At 38.4% G+C, this 22,003-nt stretch overlaps 1 protein-coding gene across 1 annotated transcript in view; it reads left to right on the forward strand.

Annotated features, from left to right (window-relative positions):
• Nucleotides 1–19,136, forward strand: part of LOC149165528 (steroid (22S)-hydroxylase-like) — a 42,724-nt gene extending 23,588 nt beyond the window's left edge. Inside the window, exon 4 of the mRNA XM_089429846.1 lies at nt 18,957–19,136. Coding sequence (XP_089285972.1) covers nt 18,957–19,136 — 180 coding nt within the window. The remainder of the gene's footprint in view (nt 1–18,956) is intronic.
• Nucleotides 19,137–22,003: the final 2,867 nt, after the last annotated feature.

Genomic DNA, 22,003 nt, shown 5'->3' on the forward strand with positions numbered 1-22,003 from the left:
TTCTTCTTTATCTATGGTTCATTCCTAGTGTATATCCTCTTCTTCTTACATTTCTTGTTCCTTTTCTTTCTTTCTTGGTGTCAGCCTTGTAGGTTGTGGAAGGCTAGGGGAAACAACACTTCCATCTTTATAGTTGTGAGCGGTAGGCTTCCTGGTTTACACAATTTTTCTTTCCCTTTTTCTTGCCAACCTGAATGCCTTCTCCAATAAATTAGGTTCCTAAAGGTGCGCCTCGTGTTGGATTCTATCCTTAAATTCCCTATGAACACGTCAATTGTATTCTCCTCTAGAATATCTTTCACCGTTATGTTCAATTTTTGGAAGTCCTCAATGTGCTCCATCATTGAACCCTTTTGTTTGAGATATATCAATTGACTTAAAAAGTTGTTGCTTTTCATATCCTCATAATGTGCTATCACTTCTATCGTAAAAATTGCCCAAGTGACAATTTGTTTATCAAACAAAAGCCATCGATACCATACAAACTAATTTTGTTCCAAATATAAATCTGCAATATGTACCTTTTGTGTGTTTTGCACATTATGGAGATCGAAAAATTGCTCCATCTGTAATATCCATGTTCTGAGATCCTTGCCATCAAACTTCCTCATATCGATCTTTGGAACATGGTAGGTCTTTATTCCGACAATATGGTTTATGAAATCATGACTAAAATTTATTTTATACTCATCATGAGTTTCCTTTACTACCTTCTCTCCCTTTGTAACCATTTCTTGTAGCAACTTTTTCAAATCTGTCATCAAATCGTCCATTTTTCCTTCCATCTTCGCTTCCACGTCATTCATCTTAGCTTCCAAACCATTCATCTTAGCTTCCATGTCATTCTTTAAACCATCCATTTTATCTTCCATGCCTTTCTTTAAACCATCCATCTTAGCTTCTCTTACATTTTGTGAGAGTGAATTTTTTTTCACTTGGTCTCGTAATTTTGGTATATCATGTTGCATTTCTTCCACTTCTTCATGAGTCGTGCTAGAGAATTTAGGTTGCTTACTATGTGTTTCCATTTTCTTTATTCATGGCATCGATTAATTCTAATAATTCTTCACTATGCCCTTCGAATTCCTTCAAACTAGTTTTTCAAACCAATCTTGTGCAAAATTTAAAAGACAACTTCACACCTTTTTTCACTTTGTAAGAGCTCGATATTGAATCTATTGTATCTCTGTAGCTGTGTATCTCCAAGATCTAAAATTGCGTTTTCCAGTAGCCCTCCGATTCCTTTTTCTAATCCCACAAGTTTGATCAAGATTGGATTATCCAAGGAAGAGTTATGCCAAATCTCTCACGTTGACCTGACTATAGACTAGTTTAGTAGAGTGAAGTTGTATGAAGTGCCACAGCTCACTCATTCAACCTTACTACCTGAAACTAATATAAAGAAAAATAAAACTTGTCCTCTTTCTATAACTTCTTATGAAATTTCAATCTGATGCTCGGAACAAACATTATGATGCTTTTCCCCAGGTCACCTGTTTGATATATAATTCATGATTCTGGAAAAGCCTTAAGTTCCGTGAATCATATATCTGGAAATATAGCGAGAAAAGATTTGAAATTCGAACCCAATGTTCAAAGAAATTTCTACATAAATGGGTTGTTTTTTTAGCATCTGAAACATCGCATAAAAAAGTTTATAGTGAAAATTCCATGATGACCTATTTGGAGCAGCAAAACCATAGAATGCAAAGCTCTGATACCAAATGTTATGCAACTAGCTCACAAAATAGAAGAAAAGAAAGATGAACACCTTCAAAATAAGCCTCTCTGAGGGGGCAACCTCCTTTACATTACACAAATGAACAATTATTTGATGATACAGATAACTAAACCTCCTTTATATATATAGGAGTCTAGGGGGTCATAATATAATCAAAGTCAATAACAATAGTGGGTTTCTATGGGTCACACGAATAATAATATGGGGACAATATAGGCACAATAATAACAATAAGGGCTACAATGACAATAGTAATGGGGGAATCACTAGTATTATAGGGACCTAACAATGATGACCGTTCACCGAGAATAATAACTCCAAAAAAATCCATGAAAAATCTTTTGAAGTAAAAAATTCTACAATGATGACCATGCAAGATTCTCAAGTTGACCATTTCATGTTTTTTCATGGATTTCCATTATCATTGTCTTCTCCTTTTGTTTCTCTTAGAAAATTGGAAGTGAGGAAAGAATACTTTGCTCGAAAGAAAGTATGAAGGTTCACATCGTTCGGGGATGAGATAGTTTAAAATAGAGTCCATGTTCTGAAGAATTTTTACACACTATCGTCGACATACCATTAAATTAACTCAGTCTATACTATTGAATTAATTTATGTATTCTCTGCATAAAGTCATCTCCATTCAATTAATTAGATAGACCAACATTCCTTGAATCTCCATAAAATCATAGCCTTTATGATGTTTAAAATAATAATAAGAGGGGGGGGGGGTGAATCAGTGTTATCAGATCAATAATTTAATTTTCAAAACTAATTTGTATACGCTACTTCAACTTATTGAACTACCGTGTATACGCAATTGTACTTAATGCAACCAGCGTATATGTAGAGATTTTTTTATTTACCCAAATTATCAAGCATTGAACATTAACCAGTATATCAGGAATTCATTAGACAGTGCAGTAAAAGAAGAATAAAGTATCACACATAAGCAACACACATGAACACCAAGATGTAGGTGGAAACACAATATGGGTGAAAACCACCTACTGCAATCGTGTCTGTCTTCTTCTAATAATAATAAAATTATGTTTACAGTTTTTGTACTGGTACAATCTTATACCAGTATGCATGCTTCTACTACAGAAGGCTACAACCTTCTCTTGTTCTCCAACTTCTACTGGAAGTGAGCTACAACCCCCTAGGTCTTGTACTAGCTGATATGATTGCTAGTATGTAGGTGCCGACCTACAAAAGCCTACAACATTCTCTTTTCTTCCAAGGACCATGTTTCATAAATTTTCAGACTGGATCCATCCACAACATCATTCAATCATCAAGCATATCTGCATCAACCAATATCCTTTTGAACCAACCACAACCAAATCAATCAATCACTCTGATAACCCATCAGTCTGATCTTTCAAAATGTTGTCACCGTAACTAGAGCCCAAGCCAGAACCCAAAACACTGCAACAACAAACAGAAGCAACTAGAACATATTTTATAAGGTATACGCTACCTCCATGTGTCGAACCTGCATGCATACATGCTTTCCTCAAAGAGAACCTGTGTATACGCTGCTTTGATATGCAGAACTAGCATGTATAGGTGGCTTTTCTAAAGTGAACCTGTGTACAGATCTGTAAATGATGATTTAAACATTACAATTATTCCAAACTTCAGTCATACCTAGATCATATAATTTACAAAATAATATATCCATCACTATTCAGATCTAGAATGTTCATGAGGAAAAAAACACATAATGATGGTTCATTTTACGCCTTAAGATCCCGATCCATCGTTACATTTAGTTCCTCATCATCTGCTAAGGTTCATCCTTGGTTCAGATCCAGCAATGCACCATAACCAAATAACCTGCATACTAGATCTCATACTTCATCAGATATTTGATACTTGCACACCTTGGGCTAATGATCTTCTCTTCCTTATATAGTTTTAGGCCTTTGTCAATACCATGGACCAAAACCACTTAGGACCAAATACCTAGGGTCAATACCTCGAACCAAATACCTTGGACCAATACCATGGACCAAATACCTTGGACCAAAACTTAGTTTTCCAAGACATATGCGCTTTTCCTTCCATGAAAGTGGGTGTGTATGTTATATGCTCCTTTTGGCCCGTTAACCCACGTGTATACGCTCCTTTGTCAAGGTGAATTTGCATATACTTATTTTTCTTCATTTCTTGTAGTTTGATCATTAATTCCTTTCTATTGACCTGTTGCACTGTGATCTATCATCTGATTGAGATTCCATCAAGGACAACACCTGTATCATAATGCCAACAATCTCCCCCTTTGGACTTGATGGAAATAACCACACCAATTCACTCTCCCCCTTTGGCATCAAGGGAAAAGGGTGGACCAAGATATTCTCCCCCTTTGATATACATTATGTTGATCAAGATTTACTCCCCCTTTGATTGATCTCCCCCTTTGTACATGTTACGATGTACTATATCATCCATGCTCCCCTTAAGCACATGCAGAGTCTACAAAATTATTTTTCAATAAGAATAACATGACTCTATAACTCAACTAAGTTAGTATGACCTTCCTATCACCAATGACTCATACATATGTCCATCTCCCAACCAAGTGGGGATGCACCAAATGTTTATATATGACTGAAATAGAATTTATTACTTCATTCCTCCCATGCATAGTGGTGTTATAAATGACCTTTACATTAAATGATATACATGAAATATATAACAAAAACCAAATATCTTAAACAAGACCATGATAGTCATCAACCACTATCATCCGCAGCATCTGTCAATCAGCATCCAGACCAACAACCATGTTCTCCCCCTGAAACTGTTCCACATGAATCAAAAACAACTATGTGGATCTATACCAAGATCTTCTAAGATAATGCCAGCAATGCATTATTAGAAGCATATGCTCCCCCTGAACCTGTGCTAGATGTTCATCGTCAGATCCAATCATTTCATATATCAAAAGAGTTATCAAGGCATCATCATCATTCAGATATATATAAAGTTATCAACAACTTATGAGAGCCAACATATTTCCACATGTCATCAACATATTGTAACCATCATCAAGCAGAGAAGATAATTCACTGAACCGTATCAGACCCCTTTCTCCTAAGTCTGGCGCACTGCTTTTCCTCAAACCAACACATACGTGACTGTACCCATAGAAACCGGCGTATGTACGTGACTATGCTTCATGAAACTCGCGTATAACCATCTTTATCTAAAGAAGATAGGATTTAATAGCAGGATGATACAACAATTACTCCCAACTTTTGTCTGAGATATTCAAATGTTTCCCTGGGTAGTGATTTAGTGAATATATCAACAACCTTTTCTTTAGAGGGACCATACTCCAGTTTAACCTTTTTTTCAAGCACTTGTTCTCGTAGAAAGTGATATTTGATGGGTATGTGCCTGGTCTTGGAGTGCATGACTGGATTCTTTGAAATACTGATGGTGCTTGTGTTATCACATAGAATGGAGATGGGTGGGGTACATGTGATCTGAATGCCTTGCAAGGTTTACATCATCCAAAGTAGTTGTGTGCAGCAAGATGCATCAGCTATGTATTCTGCTTCAGTTGTACATAATGCAATTGAACTTTGCTTCTTGGTAAACCAAGACACTAACCTGGAACCCATATAGAATGCACCACCACTAGTGCTTTTTCTGTCATCAACACTTCCTGCCCAATCTGCATCTGTATATGCATGAATTGTAAGATCTGTATCTCTAGTATACCATAAACCAAAGTTCTATTTTCCTTGAAGTTATTTGAAAATCTTTTTGAATGCCTGAAGGTGTGAGTCCTTTGGATTTTCTTGGAATCTTCCAACTATTCCTACTGCGTGCATGATGTCAAGTTAGGTACATGTTAGATAAAGCAGATTTCCAATCATGGATCTATGAGTTGGTTGATGTACCGTTGTTGATTCATCGTTTGAGTTGAGACTGCATCTATTACCATTGGTCTACATACTGGTTTAGAATCTTCCATGCTATACTTTTTCAGAATCTGTTTGATATATTTGGTTTGTGAGAGAAAAATACCATCTTTATTTTGCTGAACTTGTAGACCAGGAAAGTAGGTGAGTTCACGAAGCAAGGACATTTAAAATTCTTGCTGCATTACTGAAACAAAAACATGACTCATGGATTCTTCATTGCTACCAAAAATGAGATCATCAACATAAACAACAATTATTAGCAATTTACTAGTATCAATATTTGTATATAGATTGCTATCTGCTGACCCCTTTGAAAAACCCTGTTGGTGGAGACATTTGTCAAGACGGTAATACCAGGCCCTTGGAGCCTATTTTAGACCATAGAGAGCCTTTCTGAGTTTGAATACAAGTTTTGCATCATTTCCAAGAATGAATCCTTCTGGTTGTTCAATATAGACTTCTTCTTCTAACTCTCCATTCAGAAAGGCAGATTTTACATCCATTTGATATACTTTGAATTTCTGAAAACTGGAAAGAGATAGAAACATTCTTATGTCTTCAAGTCTAGAAACAGGTGCAAAAGTTTCTTCAAAATCTATACCTTCTTGTTGATCATATCCTTTGCAAACAAGATTGGCCTTGTTTCTAATAACTTCTCCATTTTCGGTGAGCTTGTTTTTTAATATCCATTTAGTTCCTATGATATTATTATCATGAGGTCTAGGAACTAATTCCCAAGTATTATTCCTTTCAATTTGTTCAAGTTCTTCATTCATGGCCTTGACCCAACATTCATCTCTGCATCCTTCATTTACATTTTGAGGTTCAGTGGAAGATAGTAATGCTAGATAGCTTGAGGCTTCAACAATAGTTCTTCTTGTCTGCACACCTGGCCCTTTTTCCCCTAAAATTTGGGTTTCTAGATGATTTTTCTGAACATACCTGGACGGAGTCTTTTCTTCTATCGTTATCTCTTCCTCTAGTGCTTCATTGGTTTCTTCTTTAGAATCAGTGTGATTTGATGTGAGAAAATGATCCTCATCTTTTTCATTGTCATAATCGTCAGTTTTTATCTATTTTGGATTTTTACATGCTTCATCAACTACAACACCAGTACTTTCACTAATTTTCCCAAGTCTTTTATTATAACATTTATATCCTTTACTTCGGGAAGAGTAGCCAATAAGAATACCTTCATTTGCTCTGGGTTCAAACTTACCAAGTTTTTCATCAGTCCTTTTGATGTAACATTTGCTTCCAAGAAATTTGAAGTATTTTACGGTAGGAGCCTTACGATACCAAAGTTCATGTGGAGTTTGAGTGTTGTTTACCCGAACATTTTCTTGGTTTAGAATAGTGACGATGGCGTATGGAGCTTCACCCCTGAAGGTTGCAGGAGCTCCAGATTCATCTAGCATAGCACGAGCCACTTGTTGAACAATTCTATTCATTCTTTCTACCACTCCAGTTTGCTGAGGAGTCATTGTGGTGGAGAACTTCCTTTTTATTCCATGTTGTTCACAAAAGTCAAAGAATTCATCTGAGGTAAATTCTCCTCCTTGATCAGATTTGAGGCATCTGATTTTGTGATCTCATTCATTTTCAGCCAAAGCTTTGAAGGCTTTGAACTTTTCAAATGCTTCATCTTTAGGCTTTAGAAAACCTATCCAACACATTCTGGAAAAGTCAATTAATGAAAAATATAAAGTATTAGTCTCCGCAAGGTGACTTTTTCCTTGATGTCCACATAAATTAATATGAACAAGTTCAAGAGACTTACTAGCTCACCGTCCCTTTTCGATGAATTGAGATCTGGTTTGCTTACTAAATTGACATGATTTTCATATAGTATTTTCAAGAATGTTTATATCTGAAAGATCACGAACAACCTAGAATCTGCATGCTTTTCTTATTTGAGAAAAGATTAGATGTCTCAATCTTCTATGCCATAGCCATTTTTCATCATTTTTGGTTAGATAGCACTGTTGTTGTCATCCCTTGAGTATGTATAGGTTGTTTGGAGTTCTTGTACCTTTAATCATGGTTTCTCCTGTATCAAGCTCATGGAAAACACATCCATTTGATCGAAACACTACTTCATTTCCTTGATCACACATTTGACTCAAACTCAATAGGTTATGCTTTAAGCCATCAACATACATAACATTCCCATCTTTAACTTTTTCTTTCAAGAAAACAAAGCCTTTACCTTTTATGACAGCAGGAGTGTCATTTCCAAATGAGACGTTCTTTTCCTTTTCTAAGTCATTATATAATTGTAGTTTTTCTTTGTCACCTGTCATGTGTTTTGAGCATCCACTGTCGATGTACCACTAGTTTTCTTGTCCTTCTGCATACAAGGCTATACCACATATTTCTATTTGCATCTCTTTCTTTCTCGTTATTTTGGGATTTAATGGAGTTTTCTCCTTTTGAGATATTTGTCAAAATTTACTCTTGCATTCAGATTCTTCACAGCCAAAGTTGTTATAGATTGAGCATTATATTTCATTTTCAAGAAGAGAAAAGTTATTATAGGAACTTTTCTTGATCCCTGTCACATTCCTTTGATTTCGTGCTTCTCTATTCATGATGTTTTTGTAAGAAACATGTTGAGCAGCTTTGTGTCCAAAATTATGACATGAGAAACATTGACCATTAAAGAAGTTCCTCCGATTATCAAATCTACTAACCTGGTCATTTTAGTTTCTATTGATATTCATCTTTGAAGAAAATTAAGTACGATTTACCTAAGGTTGGTTGTGGCTTCTGTTCATCCTTGAAGTAAATTGAGATTGATTTACCTGGTGGTTTGCTTTATGCCTTTGCTGACGATTGTCAACCTGTTCACTACTCTTTGCTGCATCAAGATAATTTTTAGTGGAGGTTGACGACTTTTGTGCTTGAGATGCTTCTTCAGTATATCCAAGACCTATCTTTATCAGAGGAGAACGCTGGACTTTGATAATTTCATTTAATGTTTCTGATCCTTTAACAAATCTAAGATTGAGAGTTTTTTTTTCTCGAAATCCTTTCTTAGACCCACAATTTCACATTCTAGTTTTTCATTGTGTTTTCCCCTTTTAGCAAGTTGGTATGTCAAGGTATCTATAATCATATTTTTTTTAATATATTTTGAGTTTAGAGATTTCTTCGTAAAGGTCTTCTTCATCTAAATCATCCAAAAAGTCATCATCTTCGAAAGCCATCAGAAGTCTATAGTCATTACTATTTTCATCTTCATCACTATTTGATAAACCATCGCTATCTTCATGAGTATAGTAGCTCTTTCTACTTACACTTTGCTTTATATTCCATTTTATAGATTCCTTCCCTTTATCATATCTATCTTTATGAGGACATTTGGAAGCATAATGACTGACTCTACCATAGGAAAAACATTTGAAAGTTAGTTTACCTCTAAATCTTCCGGAACCTCATTGAAGTTTCTTGACAAAGTTTGCTTCCTCTTCTTCTTCTGAAAGATGTCCTGATTCATCGAGTTCTTATTTTCCTTTTGCTGAAGATTTAAATGCGGTTTCTCTCATTTATGATGGACCTCCTTTTCTCATCCCAAAGGTAGTTAAGATTCCGTGCAGCTGTGTCATAGTAATAGTCTGTAGATCCTGATTTTCTTCTATGGCAGATGCTTTTGATTCAAACTTAGCAGTTAAGGATCTTAAAACTTTTTCAACTAAGGTAACTTCCTCTATCTCTTCACCCAAATTATTCATACGATTAACAACCTCATCTATACGTAAGAAATACCTAGCTATACTTTCATCATTGTGCATCTTGATAGTTTCATATTGAATTCTAAGAGTCTTTAGTTTAGTACATTTTACCTGAGAGTCTCCTTTGTAGCTTAGAACGATTTTGTCCGATATTTCTTTGGCGGATTTGAGCTACATAACCTTGACAGGATCTGATTGTGATAGACTTCCCAACAATGTATTGGTAGCCTTGGCATTGGTTTCATATTTCTTTTTACCTACCATATCTGTAGGAATTGCTGTTGGAAATTTATATCCTCCTTCCATGATTTCCCAGATATCTATTCCAAGTGATTGAAGATAGGCTATGGTTCTTGCCTTCCAATAAAAGAAGTTGCTCACATCAAAGATTTGTGGTCTAATGGATCCCCTGCTTTCTTGATTACTCATGATGGTGGATCTTCCTTCAAGCGATCAATCTTCTTCTAAAAGCCCTGCCCTAATACCAAGTGTTGAAAATAATTCTGAGAGGGGGGGTGAATCAATATTATTAGATCAATAATTTTAATTTTCAAAACTAATTTGTATAGGCTACTTCAGCTTATTGAACTAGCATGTATACGCAACTGTATTTAATGCAACCAGCGTATATGCAGAGTTCTTTTGATTTACCCAAATTATCAAGCATTGAACATTAACCAGTATATCAATAATTAATTAGACAGTGCAATAAAAGAAGAATAAAGTATCACACATAAGCAACACACATGAACACAAAGACGTAAGGTGGAAACCCAATGTGGGTGAAAACCACCTACTACAATCGTGTCTATCTTCTTTTAATAATAAGAAAATTTTGTTTACAATTTTTATACTAGTGCAGTCTTATACCAATATGCAGGCTTCTACCTACAGAAGGCTACAACCTTCTCTCATTCTCCAGCTTCTACTGGAAGGGAGCTACAACCCCCTAGCTCTTTTACTAGCTGATATGATTACTAGTACGTAGGTGTTGGCCTACATAAGGCTACAACCTTCTCTTTTCTTCTAGGGACCATGTTTCATAAATTTTTAGACTGGATCCATCCACAAAATCATTCAATCATCAAATATATCTGCATCAACCAATCTCCTTTTGAACCAACCACAACCGAATCAATCAATCACTCTGATAACCCATCAATCTGATCTTTCAGAATGTTGTCACAGTAACTAGAACCCAAGCCAGAACCCAAAACACTACAACAGCAAACAAAAGCAACTAAAAAATATTTTATAAGGTATATGCTACTTCCATGTGTCGAACCTGTGTGCATACGCACTTTCCTCAAAGAGAACCCACGTATACGCTGCTTTGATATGCAGAACTAGCATGTATACACGCCTTTTATAAAGTGAACTTGTGTACAGATCTGTAAACGATTATTTAAACATTACAATTATTCCATACTTCAGTCATACCGAGATCATATCATTTACAAAATGATATATGAGTCAATATTCAGATCTAGAATATTCATGAGCAAAAAAAACATATAATGATGGTTCGTTTTACGCCTTAAGATTGCGATCCATCATTTGATCTACTTCATAAATCTGGCAAGGTTCATCCTTGGTTCAGATCTGCAATGCACCATAACTGAATAACATACATACTAGATCTCACACTTCATCAGATATTTGATGCTTACACACCTTGCCCAAATGATATTCTCCTCCTTATATAGTTTTAGCCCTTTCTCAATACCATGGACCAAAACCACATAGGACCAAATACCTTGGACCAAATACCTATGGTCAATACCTCGGACCAGATACCTTGGACCAATACCATGGATCAAAATACCATGGACCAAATACCTTGGACCAAAACCTAGTTTTCCAAGATATACATGCTTTTCCTTTCGTGAAAGTGTGTGTGTACGTGATACACTCTTTTTGGTCTGTTAACCCATGTGTATACGCTCCTTTGTCAAGGTGAACCTACGTATACCTCTTTCTCTTCATTCTTTGTAGTTTGATCATTAATTCTTTGCTATTGACCTGTTGCACTTTGATCTATCATCTGAGTGAGTTTCCATCAAGGATAAAACATGTATCATAATGCCAACATATGAGTCTAAAACTTAAAATATTCAATTGAAGCTAATAGAGTAAAAATTGATTGCCTGATTGATCTTATTGTCAAATGAAAACTCATGGCCTCTGTAGGTCTCAAACTTGAACTTTCAATTTAAGATGATAGTCCCACTCACTATTCATAATATTAATATCTATATCAAATGAACCAACTCCATAATGGAATAAATTAGTCATCGTCAATTTTTTTTTTTGCAATCAAAATTTTGTAGATTTGAAATCTTTTGCAAGGCAAAAATTGAAGCTTTTTATTTCAAATCACAAATGTTTCCACCTCAGGATAACACGTGAAATCTGAAAGCAATAAGTACTAAGAAAGGTAACATTTGTGCTATCACATTTGATAGAATTAGGACTAAATTTCCTAAAGGATGCTCAAAATGATAACAGAACCCAAAACATAATCTACAGGAAACAATCCATGTATGTTTTACTAATATATGGAATTTAGCATTCCATATACACTCATGTTCCTAAGTTTATCATGTCCGTAAGGTGTATTTTATTCCTTCGTTGTAACCAAACTCTTATGGCATCACAAACAAAAAATACCACAACCACTAGTGTTGCAAACCTATCAGGAAAGCATAAACATAGTAGTATATTAAAATTTACTCCTGAAAAAGTTACTGCAAAGTACATTTTAAAATATCCACAATACGTAGAAAGATATTCCTATCCATAGATAGCTAGTTTTGAGTAAATATATCTATCTGGTATCAATTTCATGCACGAAAGTTGATAAATATAAATTAAAAGCATACAAGAACTATATATACTATAAACCTATTCATCGACCCTTAAATCAATCATTATCACATGTCAAGCACAATCATGGATATCCTTAAGAGAAACATAAAAGTGAACCGCACCAACCAGCCTTGTCATTTATGGTAATGCATAATCCATACTCTAAGATTCAAGCATTATTAATAAATTATACAAAAAAATAGAAAAACCACTAGAAAGTAGGGTGTTTCCTTCCTACTTCGTTTCGGTGTCATTATCTCAGATGTGTAGCTTTCTTCATCATGGAAATATTCAGTCACAATTCCTAGTTCTTGTGTTGCCCACCTCACCATGAGATTAACAGGATGATCACCTCATACGTTCATGTTGCATCACTAGATTATAGGAACAAGAGGTAGGGGGATATGAATAGTATTATAGATCATATAGTGGTAAGAAAATGTGCGTCCCACCCCGACCCCCCAAAAATAAGGAGGTTGATCGATATCATCAAGAATAGTTTGGAGTTGTTGGATCACCATCATAATGTCAGATGGACCAACCCCATATGGATACAAAGCAAGGCACCTCCTACCAACCAAACTCCCTATCAGCTTCAACAAAGAAGCCATAGTTCTAGTTAGAACTCGTTTCCTTTTACCTTGGATGGTAAGTGATCATGGCTCCATACTCATAAATTCTCCCCAAAATCTCTATAGAGAGATAGGAATCCAGTCCCTAATTTCCCCCTTTTCCCTTCTTCATCAGGACTAGGATACCTCAAAATCATCCTCATTTCCCTATTTTCCTCCCATTCTTGATCATCACCAAGATTCTCATACCCACATATGACACTTTTATATATCTATCGAATTTAATTTAGATTACATATTAATTATCATATCTAGACAGCTAGTAGATACACTTTATTTAACTTACTTTTAACATTACATAGTATCTTCTTTTGCACTCCTACATTGTATCTTACCTTAATTTTGTATAATTTTAAAATTTTAAATCAATTACACAAAACATAGTGAATATCACTACACGAGATTAGGATTTTCCATGCGCCATGTTTGGATATTAGTAGCTATGGTACTTCTAAGATATACATTAAAATACCATTGTGATATAAAAAATTGAAGACTAATCCACATAGTAGAGGAAACAATATGAAACAACAACTAGCTGAATTCCACCACCATATTATTATAAAATCAAAGAGATGCAAAAGGATGAAATCAAATCTCATTGCTCAAGTTGCTTGGACAACCAGTACATTATATAGGAATAAATATACAACTTCTAGGACAATCTAGATCTAAGTAATTTGGATCGCCAGCTCACAACACAAACTACGAAGACACAACTCATGACAGAAAGACTCAAACATTGACTACGAGAACACAACTCATCAGCTCTATCTGGACATATCATTTCTACATTATTCCAACATCCCCCCTTAATGGAGAAATGGATTTTCAATAATGCATAGGTGTTGTCTACATATTTCAAATTTCATCTCTCCCAGAGGCTTGGTAAAGATGTCAGCTACATTCTCACTTGTATTACAATACAATAAATGAATCTCATTTGATTGTATCTTTTATCTTACAAAATGATGTTGGACTTCAATAATTTATTTTTTGTTGTTAATTTATTTATTTATTTATTTTTCTGGCATGATAAATTGGATTGTTTGTGAGTTTCATGGAACTCTGGTCATCAAATTTGATGCTTGTTGGTCCTCTTTGCTTATCTCCAACATCTTCACGAATCTCCCTTAACCAAATATCTTCACAAGTTGCATTGGTCAAAGCTTTGTAGTCAGCTTCTGTGGATGACAGAGAAATAGTTTGTTGTTTCTTGTTGCTCCATGATATGACCCCCGATCCTAAATTGAATGCATATCCAAAGGTTGATCATTTACCATTAGGATTTCCATCCCAATATGAATTAGAAAAACCGCCCAATTACACATCAGATTCATCAGTATACAAAATACAAAAATAATGTGTTCCCTTTAGATATCAAAGGACTTTCTTTGTTGCTTTTTAATGGCTTTCACAAGGCTTAGCCATAAATTGACTAAGGATGCTCACAAAATATGCTATATCTAGCCTGGTCATGGTGAGGTAGTTCAAAATTCCCACCAATTGATGATACAAAGTTCCATTCATTCCTTTAGATCCATCATCATTATACAACTTGGCATTCTATTTCAAAGGAGTAGACATTGGTTTGCATTTAAACATATGAAATATTTCAAGGATTGTCATTGCATATTTTCTTGGTGTGATTATTGTCTCACAAGATTCCCTCCAAATTTCAAGACCCGAACAATAATGCAATTCACCAAGATCCTTCATTTCAAATACCTATGACAATTGTTGGGAAGTGGAACCCCGTGTAACGGTTTTGGGTCTTAAAGCCCACAATTTTGGGTAAAGGTATGGTAAAGGCTCCGCGAAGTGTGCGGAGAGCGAATTGTAATGAGTCAAGTCAAAGGGTTGTCCTCTGGAAAATAATGTAAAATAATAGAAAGTGGGTCGGCCTACCCATGGTCCACGAACTATGAGAATGTATAAATAGAGCGGGTATAAAGTATTTTTTTGTACTTCTTGATAAGATCTGAAGTGTGTTGGTTGGAGAAGGAGATATTCACTCTGAGTCTATAAGTCTGAGTCGTGGGTGATAGTAGTAGTGTAGTCTCTGTAGCTGTGTGCGAAGAGGCCTAGTAGAGTCCACAGCTGTGTGTGTGGACCCTTGTAGCTGAGTGAGCAGGGTGGATTTGATTGTGATGAATAGAAGATTAATAAAGATAAGTGTTTCTGAATTTTAGTGCATTTGATCGTGGATCTACATTTTTATGCTTATGTTCTGAATTCATGCCTACCTGTAAGATTTATGGTTGTGCACATTGGTTATATCTGTTGAATGCTTGAGTAAGGACCTTAAGAACTAGATCAGATCTTTAATAAACATTTCAATAATAAGAATATAAGAAGGGCCTTGTTGCTGAGCTATGCAAAGGCCAGACTAATGTGCAGAGTAGAGCGAGTGCACATAGTAGTTAGCAACCCCTCCAAGCCCCATTCAAGACATCCCTAGGGTCCAAAAACCTCGTTCCAACACTGTTCCATACTACCTCGGGTGAGGCTTTGGTCTGCGCTCCGCAGATTGTTACTGAAAGGGTTGGTAGTGCGGGATTTGTTGGCCTAAAACACTTCTAAACTTGGGTCAAGCCCCATCAAGAAAAAAATGTTTCCGTTTCTAGGACCGAGATCTGCCTAAGGGATGTTTGATGCCAGAACTGGAACCCTAAGAAGGAAGAGATTGAAGATTGGTTGGATCAGAAGCTTCACGAGTTTGTAGTTTATGAAAACAAAACTCCATAGATATCTAAGAAGAAGTGGCTGGATCGCTAATATACACGGAAATCCACGAGATCTTCTTTGCATCATTCTCAACAGAATTATATGAGTGGATTGTGAGGCTAGCTGACACTTAGGGAAGGTGCAGATTTGAATAGGCCATCATGTGGAATCGAGAGTTTGTGCGCAAGCTATAGGCATCTGAAGATAAATCGCATGGGTGGTAGATCACTGGCTATATCAAATAATAGGAGGGTTTATCACTGAGTTCGCGATAGACAAAACCGTGACCTATGACGATGTGAAGTGGCTTTTTTGTAAGGAACCACCGAGTAAGTACATCAAAGCATTGAATACCTAGATTAAAATTTTGTTATGTAAAAAATGGATTATGCGAATCCATTGATGTCTAGGATAACACGGAGCAGAAGAGGCTACCAAGGGTTCGAAGGATTAGGGAACAGTCCCCTGATTTCACTTTCACGTGAAAGCAAGGAGGAGCTCACTAGGTTATTTTTGAGAAGTGTGATCCGGTTGATAAAGCAACGCATTCCACAGTTACTACTTCTGTCCATGCCATCACCCACCTCACTTACATCAACCCCATCTTCACCCACCCCACCTCCACCACCTCCAAGGGTTGGTATGGCGAGTGCGATTAAGTTTCCTATATTTAGAGGTATAGGAAATGAGGAACCATACCAGTTTTTGTTCGTGGTAAAGGCAGTATGGGAAGACCAAGGGGATATGGATGATAACATTAAAAAGGCTAATCTGGTGAGTGCACTGTAGGATCGCCCGTTGGCTTGGTATAGCAAGCACTCTAGCGATCATCCTAATGCTGGAATAGTTGAAAACTAGGATGCATTGAACAAGGAATTTAGCCGACCAAAATCAGAAACTCAATCTATCATCGGATTTAAGGAAATTGTGATGCTTCCAGGTGAGAATCTGTGGGATCTATATCAGAGATTGAAAATCATGATCCTCGAAGCTAAAATGACACTGATAGATGCGCAACACTACACATGGTTTGTGGTGTCTTTGACACCTCATCTAAGGATGGTACTGTCATAGAAGAAGATCTTAACCCAGGCTGAAATAATTGAGATAGTGATGAGGTTGGATGAAAATCCAATACAATATCCTGGGTTGTAAGTTTAGAAAATACACGTGCAACTACAAAACCTATGCTTGGAGATGCAGAATTTAAAACAAGATAGGGTGCCCCGGCTAGAAGCCTGAGAAGAAGTGTGGTGCATAAAATGTAGAAGCCAAGGCCACGATAAGGATCATTGTCTAGTATGCGCGAACTATTTGGCAGGGGGAGGGTCGATGACATTAAGACTGGAGGCACAGGAAGGACCAAGTGTGGCACCCACGCTTTGGTGCGCGATTTTTCAGGTGGGAGGAAGGCACACAACGGATAACTGTCATCTATTGCAAAAGTTTACACAGACCCCCCAGTAGCTATTTTGCAATTTTTGTAGATCAGTGGGTCATGATGAGCGAAACTGTCAGAGTTATGAATTATTGATGGATCAAACACCTACCTACAAGATTCAGACTGAGGCACGAGGCCAGGATCTAGCTGCCGCCATAGTATGCAGAGGATACCACGGATGAGGATGGGGACGAGGAGGAATGGGACTTGGACGAGGCCATCGACATCTAATCTGCTACAATTATGGAGGACTTGGACACTACGTGCGTGACTGTACGAACCCAACCAAAACATGTTTTCCATACTAATATTAGTTTGATCATGAAGTGGTAGATTGCCCCACTCTAATTGCACAGATGCATGAGAAAGGAGTGCTTCAGACTACTCCAATGCAAAACATCCAAATGATGAGGGTGGAACCATGTCAAGAAGACCAAACGTGAACATGGTGCTGAGAAGTGGTGCAACCACAGGGGAAGATAAGGGGAAGCAGCCTCATGAGAATACATGGGTTCGCAAGGAGCCTACAAAGCAACCTGAGTTTGACTTGGAACGCGTGAAGGATTTATTTATGGAAGCTAAGAAGAGCTTCGTGGATGCCTCTACTTCATGTAGTAAGGATCAAACTGAACCAAAAATGGATCCCTCTATGCTAACTACCTTTTTACAGACATGCATGAAGCTACCATAGGACAATAAAGTAGCTAAGGGATTACAGGAGCTAATAACTAGGTGGGTAGGGTTGAGCGAACCACATGTGGTCTGAGAAGTAGGAAAGCATGGTTTGCACACTGGGCGGGAAATGCGATTGACAGCTCAGATTGGCGATTTTGAGATGGATTAGGTTATCATGGACTTAGGTTCAGATGCGAATGTGCTACCTAAATAGACATGGGAATGCATGGGCAGGCCCACATTACAATGGTATCCTATTCAATTACGGATGGCGAACCAACAAACGATGTTGCCCATGGGGAGATTGCAAGGAGTCACAGTAGACATCGAAGGCGCGAGCAAACAAACAGATTTTGAAGTAATAGAAATTGTAGATGAGAGTAACCCTTACCCCGCATTGTTAGGGATAGACTGGGCCACGGACATGAATGGAGTCATCAACCTAAAGAGATGAAAAATGATATTTGAGAAAAAATCTCTACATGTAGTAGTTGCATTGGACCCAACCAAAGGAGCACGCTACACTGAACCTGTGCATGATGAGGATAGTGACAATGAACTGGATTGCATCTACCAGATAACAGCGCAAGACCAAGATCGAGTGAATCTGATAGTGGATGGGAGAATCTCACGGGAATGCAACAACTCATGCACGTTGGATTTAGATGAAGAGATAGAGCGATGACAAAACCGATTCCATGAAGTAACAGCGCTGAATTGTAATATGATTATTAGATCACTGCGACACGTGACGACCAAAGCAAGGGAACCGCCAACCAATGAGATCGCAACGAACATGGAGGAAACCATAGAGCACTGTCAAAAGATGATGCTAGAAAGAAAACATCATGTTGCGAAAACAGGGGCGCGGCGCGCGAAAACTGCACAAGGGTGGAATACACATTGGAAGACTAGGTGGACCTAGCACGAATGTAGAAGGCAAATGCTTGTACAGTTTGGAGGACGAAGCAAGTTGAGCATCCACTAGTGGCATAGAATGCGGATGTATGTTGTACAACCGCTCGCCTAACTAACACTCAAAAATCAAAATCCGCTATGACAACAGGAAAGGTGATGCATTCTGCCAGCCATTTGTGACAAAGAAATCAGCAAAACAGGTGGGAGCATGAGCAGAGCTTGCCAGATAAAACAAACCAATAAGAATCTACGTGTACCAAGGGTTCGATGGGCATATAGGACAATAAGCAAGAAGAATCTCCCCAGACTGCAGTCCCCACAATTCTAATAGGACGTGAGGACTGGGGTAAAAGAATTCGGCAACTACAGGAAGCCATCCGACGCGAGAGCTTGAAACTTCATGAACTCGATGAAGAATGGGCATGGCTAAGGAGGAAAAGCGTGATATTGGATGAATAAATCAGCAAACTAAACACCGGAGTTGCACAAGTGGACCGCGTGGAACTAAGGGGACCAGGCCTAGCTGGCCCTACTACTGCATTAGAATAAGCTACGACCCTGCTATCATGGCTGCTACCGTGCCTTACTGAACAAAGGAGTGTAGAATGTGACGTGCTATTGAATAAAAAGGTACTTGAAGGGCGCCCATAGCTCGAGCTAGCAGGGAAGGGGAAGTCTTGCACGTGGGGTGCAACCACCTGACTATCTGTGGAAAGCATAGTCTTAGTGCCCCAAGCAGTTGAAAGGAGGTGTGGGACTATAAACAAGTCTACAAGAGAGTTGCGTGGAAAGGAGGTTACACATAGGGCCAATTGTTCATTAGGATCATGGTCGCGCAGAAGAAGCTGCACTACAGCGTGGGAAGGCTGGGAGGTGACTATTGACATCACTGTTCATGACAAGAAGTCCAAGTTATGGCAGAAAGGAGTAGGTGACAGACCATTAATATAGGAAGTTTGAAATAAATACGAAAATATCTACCGCCAAAAAGATATTAATCACTCAGAAGTGGAGGGAAGGGTCAAATTCAAATTCACATGTTCCTATAAAAGCTTTTAGGGTAGCCCCACAACAACACTTGGATATTTAAGATTCAAGCTAGTACAAAACAACAAACACCCAGCTACCTGGCCACCCATGAGTACGTACCCAAGTGGATCCAAGATAGAAACAATGTTTAGAGCCAGAGTAAGGTTCGCGGAAGAGCCTTATCTGACCCAGGAGGAGCTGGAAGAGGCAGATGCTACCCCAGAGGTTCCAAAATCCCAATGCATGCCGCGACCCCAGAAAGACAAGCAGACTATGGGGCTAGTTTGGGTATCACCGCGATTCAGTAAATTGTTAGTGGTAGAAAAGGGAAAAGAAATCACCACTGAACTCGAGGAGGAAGAGGAAGATTTGCAAGCCCTCATCGCTTAGATTGAAGCACAAGATGAGGAAGAGGAAAAAAATTTCCAAGTACCTTCGCTGCCACCATATATTTCTCCATGGAAAGGGACGATTAAGATACCGAAGGACCTGGAGGCCATGAAGAGTACGCTCCTGACTCCGCTTCTTCCGAATGAAATAAGGTTTGACGGTCTGCCGCTGGGTCGAGTAACAAATATCAAGTTCAAAGATTGGTATCTTGTGGATAGTGACAAGTTCCCCCAATTTGTCAAGGAGAAATTTACTGCAACAGAAGTGGTTACGGGTTGTGGAGAAGGCGGGATTACTCAATCTGAGGTGGATACCCCACTATCACAGTGCGGCCATCACGATTTTTGTTCTCTGATAGTTACTGTGTCTAGTACATGATGGGTGTCTCTGGCTAAAGGAACCGATTCCCATCGCGGCCGATTTAATGCACCGAATTTCCTAGCTGCCTACTAAAGAAAACGATCCTGCAAACATAGCTGGAACGAGTAGTGGCATGGGCCTTGCAGAAGCCATGAAGGTTAAATATAAGCTGGAAAAGTGGAAGCACGGGTATGTAATAGAAAGCATCAAAGACTGAGGGGTACACATCGCCACCTAGTTACTAGCTAGTAAACGCGTGAGGAAATGCTACAGAAATGAGGTGTCGGCCTATGTCATTGCACTCGCGGAGCAATGTGCAGAAGCCATTCAGTTCAACTAGGCGTAGTTTCTCTGTGACGAATTTTTGACGAATTGTCATGAAGCCCAGGAACAAGGTAAGACTTTCCATTACGCATGGTTGCTCATAATGATCCTACTGGTTGAAGGAGAGCTACCGAAGGGTAGCCAGTTTCCTGAAACTGACAAGAACCTACTTGAAGACGTGCGGTATAACTCGCTCCAGGCTATGAAAGATACCACGAGGATTCGAGAGATAAAAGTGTTTTGGATATTCATGGAGGCGAGTATCCGGACACGGATCAACCACAAACTGTGGTTATCCCCAACAGTATACAGCCATTTACAAAGTGCGGTCGAGTTCAAGTCAGATATACATAATCTGTATATTCAGGTGCGAAGGGATCCTGCTAGAACTTGGGTAAAGCTTCTGTTCATTGCAATGGATGACGAAATTTTCGAGGCAATGGCAGCATGGCCTCTAGAGTGGCACACTGTGGACTTGGCTGAATTATAAAATATTACATCTTAGCAGTGGAAGAAGGAAATCAATTGCGCCTCACACATTTGGCGAAAACAACGTGCCAGGGACAGAAAATGCTCACGCAGTGGGAAGTGACTGAGGCAACAATAGAGACCATCACTACAGCTACAAAAGAGAATATGGAGGCTCAGGAAATGTCCATGGAGCAGGACATACAGGGGGAAGTCGAGACACAGAAATGCACGGACCTAACCACAACATTGACCCAACTTAAGAGGTTGCACATCTAGGAGCAGCCACCGACACGCAAAAAGACGAATCCAGTAAGGACCTTAGAGAGAGATCTTCTTGCCAACAGTGAACCAGTGCGTAACATCACTAATATTGCTCTAGAGGAATTAATGATGGAGCAGACAACTGTTTTGGGGGTGCTTAGAGTGCAGCTACAAGCATTGTAGGTGCAACGCCCAGGAGGAATGATGCCAAACGTGGTGGACGATACATCCATAGATGAGCAGATGGTGCACGCCCAAACAATGAACATTTTAGTGTTACCAACCGGCGCCCTCCTAGCAAAAGTTGAAGGTGACATGAGGAGTTGGGGGTTGAATTTGGTTTCCCTGCCAAGAGAAACCCTATACCAGCTACAGGATGGGGTAACCACTGAGCTCCACACTAGGGAAGGCTGCCCCCTCCAAGTCTTGATGGAGCAAAACGGAAATCTAGAGCAGGTCAGTCTACAGTGTGATGAATTGGTCACACACAA

The sequence above is a fragment of the Pinus tabuliformis genome, chromosome 5_1 (assembly GCF_031772625.1).
Source record: "Pinus tabuliformis cultivar Carrire ecotype Pingquan chromosome 5_1, CPIR1, whole genome shotgun sequence".
Taxonomy (NCBI): domain Eukaryota; kingdom Viridiplantae; phylum Streptophyta; class Pinopsida; order Pinales; family Pinaceae; genus Pinus; species Pinus tabuliformis.